This window comes from Ceratosolen solmsi, unplaced genomic scaffold (assembly GCF_000503995.2).
Source record: "Ceratosolen solmsi marchali unplaced genomic scaffold, CerSol_1.0 scaffold1, whole genome shotgun sequence".
Classification (NCBI taxonomy): Eukaryota; Metazoa; Arthropoda; class Insecta; order Hymenoptera; family Agaonidae; genus Ceratosolen; species Ceratosolen solmsi.
In genome coordinates this window covers 14,369,712-14,394,090 of record NW_011948415.1, presented here as the reverse complement: position 1 = coordinate 14,394,090, position 24,379 = coordinate 14,369,712, and the positions used below count along the sequence as shown (strand labels likewise).

General features: G+C 33.0%; 1 protein-coding gene across 1 annotated transcript in view; it reads left to right on the top strand.

Moving 5' to 3' along the window:
• Positions 1-16,442: 16,442 nt before the first annotated feature.
• The window catches only part of tow (target of wingless), a 62,899-nt gene continuing 54,962 nt past the window's right edge, over positions 16,443-24,379 (top strand). Inside the window, exon 1 of the mRNA XM_011508152.1 lies at positions 16,443-16,652. Within this exon, the coding sequence (XP_011506454.1) occupies positions 16,598-16,652 (55 nt within the window). The 5' untranslated portion in view covers positions 16,443-16,597. The remainder of the gene's footprint in view (positions 16,653-24,379) is intronic.

The following is a 24,379-nucleotide window of genomic DNA, read 5'->3' as shown; positions in this document are numbered from 1 at the left end:
AAGCCCACGTATAAAAGAGAAGAAAAATAAAAAAAGAAATTGGCTAATTTTACTTATCACTTTCGAGTATTGAGAATTTTTACGCCAAGTTTATATTTCATTGTAGCAGCGAGGAGGTATTGAAAATCGTTTTAATATGGCCCCGACGAGCCAATAGCTCGCGTTCCCACACTCAATGAAACGAAGTTTCTCAATGAAAATTTAAGCTAAACCAATTCCAATAGTGCCATTTCTCTTATCTTGCAGGTCCGAATTCAATAATCGTTATCGCAGCTGAAAACCAACGGCCGCATTTCAAACTTTTCTCATCTGGTGACGATTGCGATATCCTGCAGAATATCGCGAGCCGGCTGAGTCGAAGGAAAGGGAAGACGATTGCCCTTTGCACGGGGCCGTGGTGCGGTTACGATTCATCTGCACTAAGAGAGCCAGGAGTATCTCACGCTCAAAATCAAATTAACTGTTAGAAACGAAGTTGGATCTCGGGGAGAGAAGGAGTCGTGAAAATAGGGTGTGCGCGGGTTCGAGCGGTGTTCGGCGATTAAAGGAAAAGTGTTTATTGAGAAGGGAAGCGCCTTGGATCGTTACAGAATAGGAGTATGAAATATATAGAGACGTGAGCGAGGGAAGGAAAAATGAGCGGACTGAGTGAAGCTATTGAGAAAACGTGACCACGTGTCTGAAGAACGAAAAGATATCGAGAAAGCGAGAGTGAGAGAGTGAGGGAGAGAGTGTGTGTGAGAGAGAGAGAGAGAGAGAGAGAGAGAGCGTGGCGCGAATGCGTCAAACAAACGAGAACGACGATGCCTCCATTTGCAAAATGGATATCGGCTAGATGATGCCATTTCGCGCGTGACGATGAGGCGTTTGGGACAAAGCCGAAGCCCGAAGATGGATTGGTTGCCAGGTTGGCTGAGGTAGCCAAGGTGGAAGACAAAAAAAAATAACAAAAAGAAAAAACAAAAACAAAAAGCAAAAAAAAACCAAAGGCTGACGATAATTTACGAATATCGTAAATCACGAGCCACCGGTGCATTCTAGCACGATATAAACTCACGTAGTAAGCGAGTAAGCATGCAAGCAAGCAAACAGCAAGCAAGCAAGCAAGCAAGCAAGCAAGAAAGCAAGCAAGCAAGCAATAGAGATAGGGCATGAACTGCTAAAGGAGATTATGACTATATTATAAGTAATAAGTAGGGACTAGAGAAGGAGGAGTGTGTACAAATACATGGAGACCCTTGGAGGGATCGTTAAACTTCAAGAAATAAACGTCGCAATATCAAATTAAAAGGAACAAGGACTTGTCAACATATCTGTATCAGCGAGTAACATAAGGACAAAACTGTACAAACGAAACAAAAGAACAATAAAAGCAATGATGGTCGTCAGCGCGAGGATGAGTCGCGCCTTGCTGCTTAATCATTTTCTTCAAACTCTCTATGATAGATAGAAACCGCAAAGACCTCGACATATCAATCATACTCAAGAACATCGATTTTCAATTGGAAATCAGCGTTGAGAGTTTAAATTTAGCGAGTAGCAATCGCGAAGTGAGAGAGAGAGAGAGAGAGAGAGAGAGAGAGAATATGCGCGAGTTATGTGTCTGAAATTATGATTCGAATTTCAAATTCAAGTGGTGATTAAAAAAAAGTGTCCTCTTCCAAGTGCAGTGTGCGCGCTCGAAAGAGAGTGAGAGAGTGAGAGAGTGAGAGAGCGAGAGAGTGAGAGAGCGAAAGAGCGAAAGAGCGAGAGCGCGAGAGAGAGAGAGAGAGAGAGAGAGAGAGAGAGAGAAAAGACAGATGATCCTGATATTTTCGGCGCATCGACGAGTGTTATATCGTGGTCCTATCGAATCGAGAATGTAATTAATCGCGGATCCTTCGTCAGCTATTCCCGAGTCACTTCATCGCGGAATCCTTCCCCCCGAGCTTCCGGCGCGGAGGTGAAGCGCTACTTCCTGCGAGGCAGAAATGGGTTGCGGACAGAGCAAAATCGTCAACCTCTACCCCAAAAACAAGAAGAGTAAGAGCAGCGGATCGAAGAGGAACGGATTTTCAATACGTAAGTGATACTTATTAGCGGGCGATGAGTAAGCCATCTTCGATTCACTCGGTGTCGGCTGTGCGAATCAAGTTACTCTATTTTAACAATTCGACCTGCGTAATTTACTCAAAAGATATCAATATTTAATTTGTCGCGTCATGTGCTCTAGCGCATAATTTAATAATCTGACTAGTGCTTTAGCGAGTTAAAAATTACGAAGCCTTCCTCTCATTTTCCATCAATCGTCTAATAAATTATGCAAAACTCTCTCTCTCTCTCTCTCTCTCTCTCTCTCTCTCTCTCTCTCTTTCTTCCTCGAAGTAATTTCATAAATAAATAGCTTTATGAATATTATCAAAGGGTAAACAGTGCGATTAATAAACTTTATGTCGGAGATTTTTAGAATTTATTGTTCCTGAAGGGCAGCTTAGCGATCCTATGAGTGATGCATACAAAAATTCAGCTTATTATTTTCTATTTATCGGCCTTGTACTAACAAACTGTCAACTTTTTCATTCGAGTATTCTCTCCAATAATTTGGTAATTAAAGAAAAACAAAACAGAACAAAAGAAATGTAGCTAATTTAGATAATTTAATTATAACAACACACTTTACAATGGTTATACACAAATTAATACATTATAACTACACACACTCGCGCGCGCACATACATATATAATATTATACGTTTTTATATTGTTCCTTTAATTGGGAACTAACTTTCGCAATAATTATAAAAAGAAAAAACATAAGATAGTATTTTACTTACAAGTTTATTTTAATATAATGAACAAAGTTGAAAACCAATAGAATAGCAAAATTAATTTTCTCTACATATCTTGTTGACAAAAAAAACAACAAAAAAAACAACAAAAAATCAAACAAAAAAAAGAACGATCTCCGCATTTTTAATAATATAATTTTAGTAGCCACGTGTTTCCTGAAACATTAATTATAGATAAGATTTTATTCATATACATAAATAAATTTAATAGATAAAGATGAAAATATTATTTGAACCTACCATAGATCAATAAATTAATATAAAATTAATATAAAAAAATTTAATATTCGCTCAATTTAGTGCTTCTATATGAATTATGAATTATGCTTTTTCTTTAATATTCTAGGAACTGTCACGATCTTCTTTATCACAAATAGCGTTGAAAATGAAATTGTCCAATAAATGTTTGAAAAAACAATTAAATTCATATTCTACGCGAACATGTTTATTCATTATCATAAGTACCGACTTTACCAATAAGCTTTTCCAAATAAATGCTTTCATTTATTTTTACAATGTACTTGACATTCATCTATGATTAGCAAATTAACGGGCGATTACAATAATCAAGTCTGTACATATACATCGTGTAATCTCATTTTGGGAATTCAACGGAATTGTATTTCGATTATCTTGATAACAATTACAAGTAAATACATAAAATTTTAATTTATTATATCAGCTTTTAAACGAGTATTTTAATTGTCTCTCATATTACAATTAACGACTCTTCAATAGTCTTTTATTATTGAACGAAGAAACTTTATGAATCTATTCTAACGATAATTCTAGATTTATATTTACATTACTTTTTAACCAAAGTATATAAAAATTATAATAAATATTTAAACATTTATATTAACTTTGAGTAACTTATAGTATTTACTGGTATTTTTTTAATATAACCTAATGTTTCATTCGTAACGTTTTTCAATAAAAATTCTTCTTCAGTGCAAAATATAATCGATAAACCACTGATAATTATTTTTCAGTGTTAATAATTTTACTTTTATCAATCGATAATAATTGTCATTATAATTTTGTTCTTTTACTAAATACGTAATAAATAATTTCGTTTTTTTTTTCTTCTAATGTATATCATCAATTAGGATTTAAAGATCAAAGAATTTTCAATCGAAAATTGATTTCTTCTGCAACTTAAATGTAACATAATACAAAATAATTGAGTTTATGTACTCTCTATACTATAAACATTTATCAAATCATCTTTGCCCAATTACCTTACAAAAATAAATATACTTAATTTTAGATATCAGTTTTAATTCCTTTTTATTAACAAAATGAAATTTAATATAATAATATAAGCTAATGTGATGGTAATAATTAAAATTTTACTAATCACCGAATGCTAAATTAAACATCGACACTTGCCAAATTTAAACGTACATTCGACTTTTTGATAAACTAAATTATAAGCAGTCTATATGATTGCAATTTTTATTTGTATTAGTTAATAATATAAAGTTACAAATTAAATGCAACAATAAGAATATAAAGAATATACTGTTAAAAAAACTGGATTAATATCTAAAGTTCAAAAGAATTTTAAATTTCATTTTGTGACATTTTGGAATTGTAATCCATACACTTTTATCATATACTATAATAGTTATGTTATTTGTTAATTTTACGTTTTCGACATTCTAACCCGTCACGATTGTACTTTTAAAGCTCTCTATTACCTTTACTGATATTTCTATCCGATCGATCAATCAGGTTAATTAAGATATTTTTATCAATGGTCGTTGCAAGAATTTTTGATTCTTTAGATAGTGAAAATGGTATGCGCCAAATCACATTAGCGAATTCTCATATTCGTATTTGACTGCATCCAGTGATCGTTTAATTGTCAATAAAACAACCGATACAATTGCAAACATTTCTGCATTAGAGTAGATATGATAATTTTATAAAATGAAAATTGATAATCTCATGATTAAATTAATCTCGATACATCAAACATTTTAATATTTTATTGTTTTAATTTTTAAACATAAGGTGATAATGGTACACAATGTATTAATATCAAAGTGAATTGGTAATTCGAAGAGTTCAAGAACAACTTATTTTTAATATTAACACGATCGTGTTGACATTTTTTCTAATAACGAATATTCGCACTTACGTATCACTTTATAATTTTGTAATATTATTAAATTATTTGCTACCGACAGGAAATCCAATTTTACGTAAACCTCATGCTCTCATGCTCTAGCGTAATAACATAAATTTACAACAAAACCTGTTGGAATTTGTGAAATAAAATAAAAATTTTTTTATCCTTCTGATTTATTGTACACAAAGATAATGTATAGAGAGATTAAATATTTTTTTAATTAATATGATTTCAAAATGTTGTATTCATATATAAAATTCTATATATATTTATAGAATTATTAACAGTATAATTTTAAAATTAATTTATGATATACATTTTCTGATAAATTATAGGAAATTTTTTATTATTTTTTGAAGGCTTTGTTCTCAAATAATTTTTTTTCTCTACAATATATATATATATGTATATATATATATATATATATTGTAGAAAAAAAAAATTATATATAATACATATATATATATATATATATATATATATGTATTATTAAAGGCAGGTTATAACGACAGAAAAAATTATAAGGTATCGTTAAAATTTTACATTTATTTTAGCTAAATTATAATAAAAGGACAAAAAATTCGTTAAAGTGACTAAAATTGTATGATAACATTATGTGTCTTATTCTACGTATAATAACTAAATAAATAATTTCGGTAAAGCGATTTCATTTGCCATTATAATAGAAATATTATTTTTACCATTATTATTATTATCATTTAGAATGGAGAAAATCATTCAGCCTGCTAACATCATAATGCTATTTGTTTCTACTTTCATCTATAATGCTCATCCATAATATTTGATTATGTCGCAGTTAACTTAAATATAAGTGAATACTGTATTAAGTAAAATATAAACATGTTTTTTTTTTTTTTTTTTGTTTTATTCTAGCCATACGTTTATTTAACCGTAATCTAGTGATAATTTTATTATTATTACTTATATACAATTCATATATTTTCTACTTCTTCTTTCTTTTTCCTGTTTTTGAGCCAATTAATTTCATTAATTCTAATAATATTTATTTTGAAAGTTTGTTAAAGTTCTCTTTAAATACGTAAAAAAAAATTATACATACATTTTTTAAATGTTCAGTTAATTGTGCAATTCAATTAAACTCGCAATGAAATTATTCATATAATAAATATTCTATTTATAATGTATAATTATAATTTTATATTTATGCTTATGAAATTTTTATAATTAACATTTTGTTTTAACGTGTAATTTTATTTACACTTAGGCATTATTTGTTACTATTATTATTAACACCGCCGTAATAATATTAACATTAAAGCAAAATAGTTGGTTGCATGCCACTTTATAATATATAAGTAACAGATATAATATTTTCTTCATTAATATTTTCTTAAACGAATGCTGAATGAAGTTTAATCTAATTTATCCATTTATTATGCTGAAATATATTTTGATCGACATATTACGAGTTGTTTTCAATCACGTTTATTAAATATTAGATAAAATATTGCAATCTTATTTACAATGATTATATTTGAATATATTTAAGTTAAAAATAAAAAAAAAATATTTATTTATCTTTTTCTATCTTTCTCTATCGCATATTACTTAGATACAATTCTTTATATATTTTAGATAGATTTAACAATAAACAAACAATTTAGCACATTGAATGTTCATAATTCATTATTTTCATTTGTAATTAATAGATCATTTTATTTCTTTCATTTCATTTTAATGTTTTGCGAACATAAAAAAAATCTGAGTAGTTTCTTTATCTAATAATTTGAGCATTTGTGTAAGTTATCAAGTCCCTGTCCTCGTCGAGTGTAACATTCGTTAAAACTTCATCTCTAAAGCCTTACATCTCATGCCGTCCTTATTACAGTCTTAATGAATTTACAAAATTTTAATTTCGTTAGGAACTAAAATTTTCCAGTATTAATCACATAAAAAAAGGTTTATTCAAGCTTATTTAACATGGTTAGATAGCATTTATTATTTCGAAAGTGTTGATATTTCGTTGATACACGAAAAATCTGAGAATGCACAACTTTTGCTGAAACGAAAAATCTTGATACATTCTCAATGGCAACTCAATTTAAATCAAAATAAAATTGACCTCTCTTCGTGCTTTCATTTTCCCATCTCAACTCTTCGCCTATTCTTATAAAGAGAGAAAGTTTGCGAATATAAAATGTAAGAAATGTTCATGTTTATTGAACATTCAATGAGTTAACGGGACCTTTCTTCCTTTCCTTATACTTCATTGAATTAGTGGATATTGAATTTTACACTTTGGCCACAGTTTGTCTGCTCCATTATCCTCATCTATTTTGCAAAGAGAAATGTAACTTGTAATTTCTTTGTGCGCACGCTATGTTTGTAATAAGTATCCGGCATACGTATAAAGTTGCTTTTACCTGTACTGAATTTTGTTCTTATCGATTGCTTTTTTTATCCCTCGCCTTTTTCTAATTGAATAATCGTTTTAATCGAATATCAGAATATGAACGTTAATTAATATAAGGTAAGATTGATTCGTCGTTAGATGACTAAATAGGGACAAAGAGAGAAATATATAAATCAGAAAAATGTAATTGAAGCAAACGATAGAATAAGAAGTTAAAATTTCATGAGGTTTGTTAAAAAAAAAAAAAAAAAAAAAAAAAAAAAATAAATAAATAAATAAATAAATAAAATAAAATAAAATAAACTACCGACTAGATGTTTAGTCGTGAATATAATACACGAGATTTCGAGCATCAAATTATCGTCCACCACGTCAAAGAAAATTCTTACCTACGTAATTGCGTTGTATTTATCATATTTATTCAACTATTTTACGTCATCTTTGCGGCTGATTACAAAGCAAAAGTGACACTTGCAGTTGGCGTGAAATAATATTTAGAAACAGAAATTTAGAAACAAAATATAATGGTTAAAAATAGCGATTGAGATAGGAAAATTTGATAATTTTGATCGTTCTACAATTGATATCAATATAATAATCTTGGATTAACCTTTCCTAATCCATCATTGGGCGCGTCACAAGCGATTAATTGAGGATTCGATAAGCATTGGTTAATCATCTTCTATAAATAAGCTTCGTCGATAACGATTGCAAAATAACCTTATACTTTGCATGTGAGTATTGCGCGGGAGAAACTTGACACGAAGGAAAAATATCAAGCGATCGTAGTGATCTCCAGCAAAATGGCGTCCAACGAAAAACAATCGGGCCTACATTCTTAATCCAACAAATGTTCGTTTGTCAATATGCACAAGGAAAGCGTGGAAAAATACAATATATACGTCTCGGGAATCAGGCAAATCTCTCCAAGATAAAGAAAGGCACGCGTAAGCCCTCATATAAACGAGCAGAGCCCTGATAAAGCAAATAAGTGAATTTCATTTATCGTAGAGTCAAACCTCTTGTTGCTCCTCCTGCCGCCAAACCCCCCCCCCCACACGCCAACGCCACCATTAACGACCACCATCTGTATATTTATTTATTTCCATTCTCGTAGCCCGTAGTATCGTAAATTGTACATTTACTAGTAAACAATATCATCGTACATTTATAATATAAAATTTGTATCGACGAGATTGAAGGCTCTTATCAGTGATTTGAAACATGTGTCATTGTTCACGTATCAATATATTTTCCTTTCTCTCCTTTACGGTCATCAGGAAACTGAATTATTTATTTTTAAATTTCCTTGCAAAGCCGCACTTTAACTTTTTAGAGAAATAATTATTGACGTCGTTATTGTTAGCATCATTACTATTATCATCGTTATTACTATTATTGTTATACTATCATTGTTATTGTCGAATGTAATTCATCGCTTGCTTAAAAATATTGTTCATTAAATACGACTGTCGGTACACAATAATTATCAATTTCTTTTTTCCCGTTAAAAAATTGAAATACATATTAACATAAAATCGACATAAATAATGTTTATACATACAGACTGAATATCTCGATTCTATTGTATTATGTTAAAATTCGATGTTTTACCGAACGAGATATATGATGAATAGCTTTTAAATAAGTTTTATAATTGCAGATATCTGTTACATTGCATAAATAAAATAATGCAGATTGGGCGAATAGAATTCGAGAGTCGCTTGAATTTCACGTATTTTAAGTTAATAATTCAATTCCGAAATTTTAGTAAAACATTATTTAAAGTATTCACAATTATTAAGATATTTAATGAGTATGTAACGTAAAATATCTTTTACATAAACAAAAAAATTAAAAAATACAATAACTGCGTCCTATTCAGTTTTATCGAGCGTATCTCTTACATCTTTTTAACATTTCCGTATGTTTAGGAGAGCCCAAATAAACAATATATGTTCGAGCATTTTTGAAGTAGTCGCGTAGAACTTTATAATGCCTACTTTCAAGAAACTGAAGTGCATATATCGATTTACGTTTTTTTACGAATTATTCTCAAATAATCTAGCACAGCTCAATTATATTATTTATGTAATAATAAATTTTGAAGTATTTTTGTAATTAACATAAGTTATCAAGCAAACTTTGTAGATTGTAAAAAAAAAAAAAAAAAAAAAAAAAAAAATTGTACTCTCATTTTATTTACACCAATAAAAGAATATTATTCACGTAATATTTTATTGACTATCTTATTGACTGAATAAATTCATTGTAATGTTTGATTAATGAAAATTCGTAGGGAAAAACTTTAAATCAACATCTTTCACGGAACAAAAATGATTTTTTACACATAGATAAGTAGTAGTTTTTTTAACGATAAAATAGATAAATTTTTATTTACCCGCACATAATCTATATTTTAATAAAGATAATATTCATGTTAAAATGTGAAATTGACTTGTTAACTACACCTGTTCCTTAAAAAAAAAAAACAGACGTACTGAAAATTAATGTGAAATAGTATAAAAGATTAGTTACAATAGGAGTTGTAAATTTACATTTGCGTGCTTTTTAAAATATTTAAAAACGAGGAAATATAATTGTGAATGAAATTTAAAAAATTTTTCGTATAAATTCATTTACAGCTCATTAGAATAATTCTTGTTTAATGAAAGAATAAAAATTTATTACGTGATAATTGATATTTATCCAATCTACGTATCTTAAAATGTTATTTCTATTCCAAATATATCTGCTAATGTATTTTTTTATTTTTTATTTATATATTTTTTTATTGTAATATTTACAAGTTATTTACTTATAAATTACATTATTATGTATCAATTAAACTTTATATTATTATACTATTGTTAAAGAATTAAAATAATAAATTTTATATATAAAATTTGAACTTATATTAAAATATTTAACATTAAGGTAAAAATATGCGATAAAGAAAAATCAAATTAATTTTTCACCTTTCTTCTCAAATTCTAAAAAATTCAATCAATAAATAATCCAATGTATCGTCTTTCAATTTTAACCTAATATTGCTTTTAAATAATGCAATATTCCTTATTTCACTAAATTATTTAAATTTACTAACATAATTAACAAAACTGACAATTTCATTGCTCAAAAAAATTTTCTATAAGACATAAAATTATAATACAATATAAAAGTATAATAATGCAATAAAAGCAAAAAGAAAATTTATTACTTTAATTATTTGGATTTAATATCAACCTTAGATATTCTTCATGATGTAAACAGTAATCAATAAATTTAGAATAATCGTCTCTCATACATAAGTAAAATAAATATACGTTAAAATAATAGTATAACATAAATTCAATGTAATATTTGTTTTTCTCTGCATTTATTTACTTAATATCTTTGAAAGCTTATATTTACATAATTTGTGCAATAATGTAATAAATAATAACAATAGAAAAACAAAGATATATAAGTATAAATACGCTATGCATAATTTTTATTTAACTATATAATGTAAAGTTTAAATCTATCACTAATATTCTTCGAAGAAAAAAAACTAGTATTTTCGCAAATTGTTTATAAATTCTGTTGTAAAATAGATCATTAATTGTACCTTTAGATGCTTCAAAGTTAATTATTTTACGTATTAAGTAAGCCCTTTTCACTTTCTTTTACCTCAATTGCAAACATGTGGAGTGTAGTTTTATTTCTAATCTTTAAAATTGCCTTTCATTGTCCTTCGAGACTCCGTTGAAAAATCTATTTTACCCTATTAACAAGGTCTATTGCTATAATAACATATTATCAACATTTCCAATGCCTACTAAAATAACGATCTATAAATATACAATTTCTAAAGAAATGTTTGATCAAATTTACCAGCACAGACAGATGTTGTTTAGAGATATTTTTGCAACAATATTAACCGTGAATTTTAAGTGAAAATGATATATATATATATATATATATATATATACACACAAGACTTTATAATTAGTTTAATTAGTTAAAATTTTATGTTTTAAATATCGTTAATAAATATTTATTTGTTTATGTGGCTTTAGACTGCGTTACACTTGTATTTACAATAATTGAACGACTACAATAATTACGTTATGTGTGAAAGAAGATTTTTTAATTTAAATGTGTCACTATTGCCATTATTTATTTTAAAATTCTTCGCCTAACAAATTCAAGTTTGTAAAATAAAAGAAGTAGGCAATAATCTGCAAAAACTTTACATTTAATTCAAATTTATTTTCGTACGTAAAAATTAGGTCAACTAGCGAGCAAAAGATATTTATACCGAAACATAGTTCACTCGTTCACATTAAACGATGTTAAATACATCTTTCAGCGCACAAGTGCGTTATTTAATAAAATCGAGTTTTTCAATAATACAGTTTTAAGTAAAAACATGCCAATAATATATTGAAATTGAATAAAGTAGCCGGATTCAGTCATTCTTATGTAAATATTTTCAATTATCTCAAGCAGAGTAGTAAAGGGGTACTTTATATCGTCACTCCCTCCCATTATTTCTATTCTCCTACGATGTGATGCGACGTACGATCGTGCAAGTTTTAATAAACAATCGCGAATATTAATAATTTCACAGAGATGCGATACATGAGCAGTTGTAGCCGATAATTACCAGCAATGCCCGAAGGAAAAAGATACTCATAGTCGTTGTAATTAGAAGAATAATGTTTGACTTAGAGCCAAAACGAGGTTCATCTTTAGCGACAGCATTTTATAAATAAATAACAAGCAGGCGCCGCTTCGTTAGCCAGGCAGAATCAAGAAATAGTGCCGGCGGCACTCGCCGGGGATATGGGAATTGCGCGGGAAATTCAAAGCCGCCAATACGATCGTCGCAAGTAGTTTAGCATACGACGCGTCTGGGACCGGTGATCTGGAGGGGGGTGAGGGCTGCGGCGACAACTGTGCGCTCAAAAGGATCGGCCTGTAATTGGCAAATTGATTAGTTAATTCGTTGCCTGGCGCCGCGGCGCCTGCCTCCTATACATCATTTTCAAAACGTTTATCGCCGCCTCTCGGCCGTTTGTTTACTCCGCAAAGGTAGTCAACGTACGCGCCCGATCGACGTTTCTGGGTCGCTATTTTTTCTCCCTCCCTCACTGCTCTCCTCGTTCTCCCCTCGCCCCTTTGCCGCACGATCACGAAGACTCAGCGAAGTGCGCTCCTTCGTTGTGAAAAGGCTTCGCCGAGCTGAGCGGCCCTCAAGTGCGCCGCAGATCCGTGAAACTGGGGCAGATTTTGACTCTTTTTTTTTTCTTCATTTTCTTTTTTTTTTTTTTTTCCTTGCAGCGGCTCCGTGACAGTCGATCGCGTTCTCGACTCAATGCCAAATTACAAGAAGTGGATCACACGCAAAAAACTTCACGTATTACGTGTCTTACTTTATTGCAAGCATATATATTGATCGAAAGCATCTCTAAGATAATTATTCGACAATATTGTTCTCCGTCTCTATTGAATAGTACGGATTTTTTTACGAATAATTTTGGATCTTAAAATTTTAGATCTTCGGTTAATCTGAGATTCATATACGCGCGCGTGCGTTTGCATACAAAAAGTATCTTAAAAAATACTAGTGTTAATCTTGTTCGGAATATGCATATTTCGTGGAGATTATACGTTATTAATTGTTGACAATATCGTGATTAAATGATTCAATCAACGATATTCTACGATACACGCAAAAATTTACGAAAATCCATGTATCTATTAAAATACATAAAATTATTTACATAATAAGAAATTTGTAATTTCATTATTATAATAAAGTCGGCCCAATCCAGCCAATTTACTCTCTATAAAAGATTATTATAAACTTGATATGCGTATATGTACAATTTTATATGATTCAAACTATTTTTATACGTCTACTGATTCGTAATTAATAAAATAAAGCTATTTGTTCTTATTGGTAGATTAGAATAATCTTTCGTAAATTTTTATAAATAAGACATGCGTATATCAACGAAACTTAAAATTTAAAGAAAATCCTTATTGTATTTGCGAGTATTATCATCGCTCAGCTCATCATTCTTTTATGAGCATAATACTTACCTACTTAGTAAAAACGTCGATCGAAGAGCATACATATACACATGCGCAGCTGTATGCATGTGTGACTAGATGTTGTCAAGTATAAGGCAAAAGATTAAATTACTGAAATTAGCCCAACCACAGATGCTTCAACATTTAAACAACATTTAAATGTTAGAAAAACGTGTTAGCTGTAACACTTAAATATACACTAGCGATTACAGATAATTGTAGTTATAAAAATAAATATGATATTATAAAAAGGTTACATGACGCTTTAAACCGTCAGTGTTTATTTTGATCGTCGTGCTCGAAAAGGTTTGAAATTCAATGTAATTAATACTTAATAATTGTATTGTAGTAGCTATTTATAAAATTCATTCGTGAAAATATCGAAAAGTATTAAGTGGCGTAATTTTGAAATAGCGTACGTCGAGCAAGAATTGTTAAAATAAATTTTGAAATTTAAAACTTTTAATTTTGTAAGACAGCGACGTAGTAGCATCGAGTAGCAAAATAAAAAAAAAATATATATATATGTATACGTGGTATCTGACTTAATAGGCGAGAGAAGCTTTAATATATGTCGGTTAATGTTCCTTCGTTGTCAATACTTCAATCAATTGCCGAAAGCATTTACATTAAAAGGGTATCTGGCTTAAATGTCGATACCAATGAATTAAAATTATACGCAAATAATTTTACGTCTAGGAGAAACGTGCACCTCCACAACAAGTACATCTTGTTATTTTTAAGCAAAAACTTTATGTTTACGAATTTTATTGGTATATAATAATACATGAAAATACAATAAATTGGCCATTAAGCTTATATTATCGCAGCCAATTGTATAATTTGTTACGATGTAATAAATTATTACGGGGGTACGGGGCTGTTGAAGCGAAGCGATAAGTATTAATGTCGAGTAGTGAGTAGGCACGACAATTTTACAGGCCAGCAGCAGCGAGTCGGAATTTGAAAAATATTTTAGAAATATAAAGCATTGTTATGTCAGCGATTTTCATAACATTTATATAAAACAATCGTAGCCTATTACTTAGAAGGTTGTTTTCAAAATTGCAATCATCTATGCGATAAAGCCAGCAAACAAATTTTCCGGAAATGCTCGTTGCCTTGTTCCTGTAAACAAACAAAGCATATTATGCTAATTAACTTATTGTCATTACATTGGACATTTGGCATTTTCTCGATAAAACAACATCTTTTATATTATATTGGTGAAATATTTTATATTGGAAGAAGATGGGTGAAGCACAATAGCGTGGCTAATATTCAGGCCAAAGTGAAGAGAAGGTGGCAAGGAATAAAAAATGAAGAAGAAAAACAGTCGAAAAGACGTGAAGTCGAGTGGCTGCCCCCTAGAGACTTAATCTTCAGCAGAATCAACGTTTCGCTAAATTTCCTTTATATATATATATATATATATATATATATATATATATATATATATATATATTCTTTCTTTGTATTGATATATCGTAATTGTAATTATCGTCGTCATTATCATCATCATCATCATCATCATCATCATCATCATCATCATCATCATCATCATCATCATCATCATCATCATCATCATCATCATCATCATCATCATCATCATCATCATCATCATCATCATCATCATCATCATCATCATCATCATCATCATCATCATCATCATCATCATCATCATCATCATCATCATCATCATCATCATCATCATCATCATCATCATCATCATCATCATCATCATCATCATCATCATCATCATCATCATCATCATCATCATCATCATCATCATCATCATCATCATCATCATCATCATCATCATCATCATCATCATCATCATCATCATCATCATCATCATCATCATCATCATCATCATCATCATCATCATCATCATCATCATCATCATCATCATCATCATCATCATCATCATCATCATCATCATCATCATCATCATCATCATCATCATCATCATCATCATCATCATCATCATCATCATCATCATCATCATCATCATCATCATCATCATCATCATCATCATCATCATCATCATCATCATCATCATCATCATCATCATCATCATCATCATCATCATCATCATCATCATCATCATCATCATCATCATCATCATCATCATCATCATCATCATCATCATCATCATCATCATCATCATCATCATCATCATCATCATCATCATCATCATCATCATCATCATCATCATCATCATCATCATCATCATCATCATCATCATCATCATCATCATCATCATCATCATCATCATCATCATCATCATCATCATCATCATCATCATCATCATTATATGTTTGCGGGTATTATCAAATGTTTGAAATAAAATTAGCGTTGCGGCGGGAGGAGGGAAGGGGGCGATGTAGTCGAGTCGGCAAAGGCAAACAACAAGAGGGACGCGCACCTCGGCGATGAGTCCACGGATCCGTCGACACGTGCTCCCAGCGCACCGACAGACACGCAACCGGTCGCGGGAGGTCCTCTCGAGCTTGACATCGGGGGATGAATAAGGGTCGCCCGTCCGAAAATAGACGGGAACACCGAGTTCCTCAACGACGTCCGAGACCTCGTTCGGGGTCAATCGAGCGCGTCCGGGTCGTCCCCCCATCCCATCCCCCTTCCATTGCCGCGCGACAATGTCGAGACTTCCCGCGACGCCAAGGCCCCCGAGAGACGCGCTGTCGGGGGCAGAAGGAAGGTTGGTGGTTGGCGATTGGGACGAGGAAGGGGGAGAGGATCGACGCGAGAAGGGGCAGACGCGGCTGCCTACGTGATGCCTGGCCCGTACTGCCCCGGTCTGCCCCCTCCCACTGCCGGTAAATGGATGCGTGCAGGCGCTCGGCCCCACCACCGGCGCGAGCGGCAACGGCGATGGCGAAGGCGACGGTGACGACGACTACGATGACGACGACGTCGACGACGTTGCTCGGCCCCCCGGCTCAGTGAGCTAGCGCCGTTCGCAGCGACCCGAGCACGCGCCAACCTGACGCGACGCTGGGAATCCTGGCAAACTTGGCCGCGCGAACGTTTACCGCGAAGTTTGCAATAGAAACTTGTGTCGTGGCGTGAGTGTCGAGAGAGTGGGGAATCCTGGCCGTCAAGGGGAAGCGCACGGGCCTCGGCACTATAATGTGGCTGAAGATCCTGCGCCAGAACATATCGCACTTTGCCCGACGAGCCAAAGGTACGTCCAACCGCTCATCCTCCGTCCCCCAACCCGTCCCATCGCCGATACCCACACCCACACCCTCGGCGACGCACCATCCTTATTCGCGGATGACGACTTTCTCGTAGCCGGCCAATCTTCCCGGGACGGTTACATTCCTAATTATTAATCGTACGTGTGCCAGCGTGTCGTGTCGGCAGAAAGAAGAAGCACCTTTACTTCGTACGACGTCTTATTCCGTTCAATTAACAATTATTTGGGCTCGCTAACTGTCTCGTGAGCTTTTCAAATTAATCATCCAGTGACAATTAATTGTTCTCCACGATCACCACCACCACCACCACCACCACCACCACCACCACCACTACCACTACCACTACCACAACCACAACCACCACCACCAATAAGAGTCATTAACGATTCGTGTGGCGTATCAACGATGCCAAATTTCACAAATCCAACTGCTACTTTAATTTCTGACATCGTTTTCCTACTTCTCGCGAATGAAGCAAAAATTTCGTTTAATGCACTCGCTCCTCCGACACTCACGTACGTCACCCTTCTGAGCGCAAAGTACTCGCTCATTTCTCCTCTTGTTGATTATTTATTACGAATCGCCATATTATGCATAAGCATTGGTTTGATTGGAATATTTTAAAAGAGCCTGCTAGCATTATAATAATATTCTGTGATATTCTTTGTCGTTGGTTCTTGAAGATAAAAACTTCAAACGCACGTCGAATTGCAAGAAGTTTTGATCATAAAACTATTCTTATCATTTCGTACGTAAACGTCAAAATAATCAAGCCTACCAATTAAAACTTTACTGTTTCCAGTTTAAAAATGCATGCTTGAAAAGAATTTAAGAAAATGTTCCAGTGAAAATATTGCGCAATTGCTTTGAATTTTTCTTTCTTTTTTTTTCTTTTTTTTCTCTTTTTTTTCAAATAATTATTAACTTATTTTAGCGATTTAACAATCGTGTTGTTGTCATTACACTATAAGGCAATTTCGTGTGATACGGACATTTTTATATTCGGTTTTATACTATGTGGGGCGTGGGCGAGCGGTGGGGGGGGGGGCAAAAAAAAAAGAATAAAAAGCAAAAAAAACAAACAAAATTATTTCACGAAAAAGTCGAGCATACGGTATAATAAAAAAAAAAAGAAAAAAAAAAAAAGAAGAGAATTGTTTTGAATAGACAGTAAAAGTTTTAAACGAGTGCTATATCTATCCTTTAACAAAGACGATAATTCTTTCTTTAAATATTCAAGTTTGAATTGAAAAGCGAAATCTTTATTGCTCGTGTGAATGGTAAAAAATTCGAACGTGTCGTGTTATTATTGTTTTTTTTTCACCAAAAATATTCGAGTTAAGAGAAATATAATTGAACTGGAATAAATGCCTTTCTAACATCATGTGTTTGCAGTTAATGCCGCGTTTGAAAATTACTTTTCCGAGTGAATTATTTTACCATAAATTTTAGCACGATCAACAATTTTTATTTTCACCGAGCCCCCACTTTTTCGCATCCAATACATTCTGTAAGGTTAGGGGCCGAAAATTAATATCCATAGGAATAGGAACGATATCTTATTATTAGAACCGTTTATTACTTTGAATATAAACGACTTTAGTTATTGTTTCATATATTTAATGGTCAATACATAATGATCAATTTAATGATAAAATAAATAAATATCTTATGATGAGACACAAGACCTTAACACTTTATCACCTTATATTCAGTTCATATTTAACGATTATATGTTGTAAGGTCGTTGAATTATAAATTTATCGATAAACTGTTCTAAGAATGTGAATATATTCATCCTATAAGAATTGGCAACAATAATGACACGAAGCACATTATACATTAAATATAAAATGATTTGTATTTAATTATTCATGTCGTTAATTTGTTCATAACTTTTATAAAAAAAAAAAAAGATATTCGAATTTATCAATAAATTTTGTATTACACGTAATAGTAACGAAAATAAAAATTGTGAAAGAAATTTAGAAATTATAAAAGAAAGAGAGATTTTGAAACTCTGCGTGCATGCATGGGTGTGCGTGTGTGTGCGTGCGCGTGCGTATGTTGAGTGTTTATATTTTCGACATTTCTTTAAATGTTAATTACCGGTAGGATATAAACAAATAACACTTTTCTAATAAATATAATTGTTATAAAATTTTGTTTATTAATGATATTGACTCTATTTCGTTAATATGTATCCATGACATTATTAACTAAAATATATTTTAAGTGCACAAATTTTTCCCAATAATAATGCTAGAGAGAGAAAAAAAGACCGTAGAAAAGACAATACGCAAGCCCATTATATCTATTCGTCGTAATTGATTATTCATTTCGAAAAAACCAAACATACTTATTCATTATTTATAATTATATTTATTTTATTGTAGTTATTAGTTAAATATTTCAAGAGAATGTATCCTCATAAACAATATTATAGTTTTGTTACACAATGTTTTTTTTTATCGCCATTTTCACTCATATACCTTCTCATTTATGTAAACTCTGTAATATATTAATAAAATACGAATAAAATATCAAATAGTCTATTTAGTAAAGTGATAAAAACAAAAAAAAAAAGTAACGATGTATTTGTACAACTAACGATAATAAATGATAGATAACAAATTACAATTTATGCTTGATTCGATTGATAATAAATATTTCTTCAATAATAATGCTCTAATTATATGGATTTGTAGCATTGTTTAAGGATTTAAAATTGAAAATTTGTAATGCATTTAGTTTTAGCTTAGTGAATGTATGCGAATCTGAAATGTATTTCTTATTTATATCAGACTGCATATGCACCATGTCAATTCCAGTAAATGTCGACTTTATTCGCATTATTCGTCTTTTGTAATTAAACTATAATCAATGAACCGAGTCGAAAAGATTTATTATTTATTTTAAAACGTATTCGCAGTAATTTGTTAAATTTATGAAAATACGTTAAATAAAATTGATTATTGCTTATATTGGAAAACTGAAATTATGCGCAAAAGAAAATTTATTCCTATAATGAAGAAACTAATGCTTCCGAAAATATAAATCATCACACGTATATATATATATATATATATATTAAATTTAAAATTCTAATTGATTATTGGAACTTGTTTGTTTGTTTTTATTCAGTAATTTAATTATGACGTAGAAAACAAGTTTGAAAAATTGTATGGACACATTGTGTCCGAAGAAATGTATTGGACAATTTTCATGAATAATGAATATTAAACGAAGAAAGGCTTATCTACACTCAACCAAATTCTTCTATTATATAAAGAAAATATGTATTCATTATTTTTCTTTTCAACGATTTCCATCTTTCTTACATTCTTCTACTTCTTTTAAAAATCAAAAGTGATAACAAACAACGAAACAACAACGTAAAGAAAAGAAATTTTCGTCGGACATTAATGAAATAAGCAATAGCAAATATCGTATAACTCAACAAGTGAACAACATTGCACGTTCCTCGATGGATGGGGTGACGAGAATTGCCAGTGTATAAGGGTTTGGGGTTTTGGGGGAGGGTGACCCACCGGATGTTTCTCACGGGTGTACAACGTGGAATCGTGGTTCCGGACGGGTGCATCCGTGCACATGCGAAACGTCGTGGTGTTCCATCCGATCGGCCCTGTCGGTAGGCGTTTGACTCGTGATAAAGACGACGTTGTCTTGTCTTATCTCTCTCTGTCTGTCTCTCTCGTTAGTTTGGCTCTGTCGGCTTAACGCGTGGGCCAATTGTCTATGCGAGCTTCCAAGCCATTCGGCCACTTTTACCTTTGGATCACTTATCCAATGAACGTCGTAATTACGGTGTCGTCGTGCTATTTTTAGTAAAGGCTCGATTAAAAATGTTTTCCATCCAAAAAGAAATAAGTCACTCCACTCGTAGGCCGTAATGATTTATAATTTGTAAAATATTGCCACGGAATTCTGCTCATATGGGAATCCGAGATAAATCTTGTATAATATTTAGATAAAAATATAAGATAAAAATAGCCGTCAGCTATATGGATTTTCCTATAATACACATACATTGTCACTTTTTATTTACTTTTGTTGTACGCATGAGGCGCAGCCTTTAGTTGTACGCTGCCCGACAATAGAGCCAATGGAAGAGTTAGAAAATGAAATACGCGCGCGACAGAGAATGAGTTAGTTGGTAAAATGATTAAGTAGCAAAGGAGAAACGAGCTCAGATACATTAATATCCTAAAATAGCATAAAAGTAATATCATTGGTTTGCTGATGTCTCACTCTAACCACTCAGTTCTAAACTCGCTAATTAATCAAGGAAAATTAGTGCAAAATAAAAATTTTTAGCCACCCTTGCTGCCCCTAATATTTTGGCCAGGTAAAATTTAACGATAATCAATGCCTTTGTTATATTTACTAAACGTATAATCATTAAATTTGCTTATTTTATTCGCATTTAAGCAATGGCTCTCGTTTTATAATTAGTAACAGTCAATATTATTAGTAACAGACAGTTGATTAGCCTTTCAAATCGTGCTGACACTTTCGATCGTTCCATTAAAACATCACCCAGGATAATAACCTCGATAAAGCCATCATCGTCACCAACACCATGACCACTACCGCCACCATCATTTCCAATAACAGCAACGACAGCAACAATTACTCTTATAATAATAACAATATAATTTCAAGTAGCACCTGCAATATTGCCCATTGGAATTAGCATGATAGGCATTAAAATGTAGCCTTTTGAGTCAAAAGGGTAAGGGAATGGGGTAAGGTTGCTTATCTTATCTTATCCTGACGACTACTACTATCACTTTTTTGGTTTCGTAGTTACCTTAAAAAGCAAGGCATCTCCTCTCCAGCCCACATGCATAAATACGTTAATCCGTTAATTGGCGTGGGCCGAGTGGTCACAGCGCGCCTCGCACCAGCCGTGCAAATCCAATTAAACTTATCGGCGGGCAGGAAGTGCGGGACGTTCTCGAATATTTGTGGCCGTTGTTCGTAGCCGGGCCAACGTAGAGCTATTTATCTCCCGATGATCGCCGTTATCGCGCTCGACGGGAGCGACCCCCCACCAGTGCCGATAACGCGAGGAAGCGGCACGGAGCGCCGATGTCGCGGGGGCGGGCGGAGGAGTAGCGCGGGATGTGGGGAAGGGGCGCGTGTGCGTGTGCGTGTGCGTGTAGAGGAGAAACCGAGTAGCGGCTGGAAAAAATATACTTTTTGCGCTCGACGGCCGTGTCGAGGCCGAATTACGTGCAGCCGGCGGCTGAGTGTCGCGCGCCCGACGTAAACAACGAGCGCGTGCGCGCTTACGTGCAACGCACGCCACGATCCTGAATCATCGACCGCCGGGGTTGACGGGCGCGAACATGCGAGAGGAGAGAGAGACAGACAGAGAGAGAGAGAGAGAGAGAGAGAGAGAGAGAGGGAACGAATCGCGTTTTGCGCAGTTTCAACTTGACACGGTTTTTTCCTTCTTCGCAGCTGTTGTCGCAGCCGGTCGCTCGCGACTCATCATAATCGCTCGATGGATATAGTTGTGTCGGTGATAAAGTTTATTGCTCGCAGGAGGGCTTGGCTTCTTCTCGACCCGTTCGACGATCGATTGGGAGTCGGAGGGGGAGGGGCTTTAAGTTTATCAGTGGCTGCGACTCGCGAGACTCGGGGAAATTTTTGGGAAAGTTTGACGTTACGTAGTCGCCTGGATTATAGACGAGGGGACGTAGGGGTATCACGGCTGGGACAAAAATGAGCGAAATTGCGTACATTCGGGAAAGAAGGAAGCTTGACCAATCGGAGACACAAGATCGAATAAAGGGTACGAGTTTCAGGTAAAATTATCAAACTGCTTGGAAGCGAAAGGAGTTTTGGAGGGGATTTGCCAAGATCTTTAACCACATGTCCAATTCAGCATTTACAGGCTGACGATAAAAGCTTCGTATTAAATGTCGAAACTCTTTTATCATGAGGTAATTATGAAATGTCGATAACGTCGAGGAATATTGCAGTTAGAAATATCTCCAAAGTCATCATATGGATCGTTATATTTTCTACAATTAAGTTGTTGTGCAAAAAAATAATTATCAAAAAATTATGAGGGATGATCACAAGTCTGTCAGCATGAAACTTTTTTTTTTTTTTTTTTTTTTTATTTACTATAGTGGGTTAAAATAACGCATTAAAAGGAATAGAAAAAAAAAAAGTTAATACTAATTGGGATAGTTATAATATGGAGAAATGGCGATGTGTGTTGCTTGATAAAGCGAGCGTTATATATTTCAGGTCGTTCGCAGCTTCGAATTTGTTTTTAAACTTTTAATTAAGAAATCGTACACAATTAAGTAACTGTGAAAGTCGAGTGGAAGGTTTGTTGAAAATGTCAGCATTAGACAAACACGTGTCAAGTATTATTTTTTATTTATTTTCTACTTTTGCTCTGTTTTTAGTTTCTTTTTTTAATTTTCATTTCAATTTTCCGAACAACTAAGCCAAAACACGGCTTAAATTGAAAATTGATTATGCATTCGAGTCAAGGCCGAGTATTTCATATAAATCGGCGGAGTGAGTACGATTGCGTCGTATGGTAAACATTGTTGAGTCTCCCAGACCCTCATCACTGACAATGTCAATAAAAGAAACGGCAAAGTCTAATGGTTGGAATGGTTATATCGTCGCGGCGTTGAAAAGTGCGTTTCGGAATGGCAAACGATCGCGGAAGCGGAAAGCGTGGACCGGTCGAGTAGAGCGATAGAGGAATCTGTCGAGTGAAAAGTCACCACCGTGTAGTCGTGGCTGCCACCATAGCGGGACGATTACGTCGATTACGACGACGACTACGACATCCAAGAATAGAAACGCGAGACGTGACGCGAGGTTAAAACCTATCATCGCCATGTATCTGGCGTAAGGTTATTGCGATTCTCGGATTGGAGAGAGTCGATCGAAATCGGAAGATTCGTTTCGGGAGTGCCGCCAGAGAGAAATATACGCCCTGGACGCAAATGAGAATATAAGCTGATGCCGTCTTAGTGTGATACGATGCCGCGTCCCGGTGGCCGTTATTAGCCTGGATTTTGAGGAAACGATTAGAAACAAAATCGATGAAAGTGGACTTGCTAAAGTTCACCTTTGCCCACGTTTGCTCCTATTAATCGTTCATATGGCATTTTGACATTTTAATATGCCTATGCGTGTGCGTGTGTGTATTACTTCCTCAATCAATGCACATTTCATATCGTTTCTCAAAATTCATATAACGCCCTTGCCTGATTTGCATTTTGCGTTAGTTCAAACATGAAAAAAAAAAAAAAAAGATTCGTCGAAATATGAAGGATGGGATATTGCAAGTAAGGTAATGGAAATTGCGTTATTATTTTAGGCTCGAAATTTCTGGCCTATATTGCCTATGTTGCGGAAACAATAATAATATCGTACTTCAAGGCCTTCGTTGCTTACATTTTTGCTTGGATTTATTCATAAATTTAAAGAAAACTAATGTACGATATTATATTTGTCGATTCACAAATTATTTCACAACTCATTAATTCTTTACGTGCATGCATATGGATGGATTATTGAAGATAAAAATATTACATTATTAATAAAGTATAATATTTAAAGCAAAGGATAAATAAATAAACAAACGAACAAATAAAAGTATTATTGAATCTTAGTCATTAGGATCTAGTTACATAAAACATTAAAT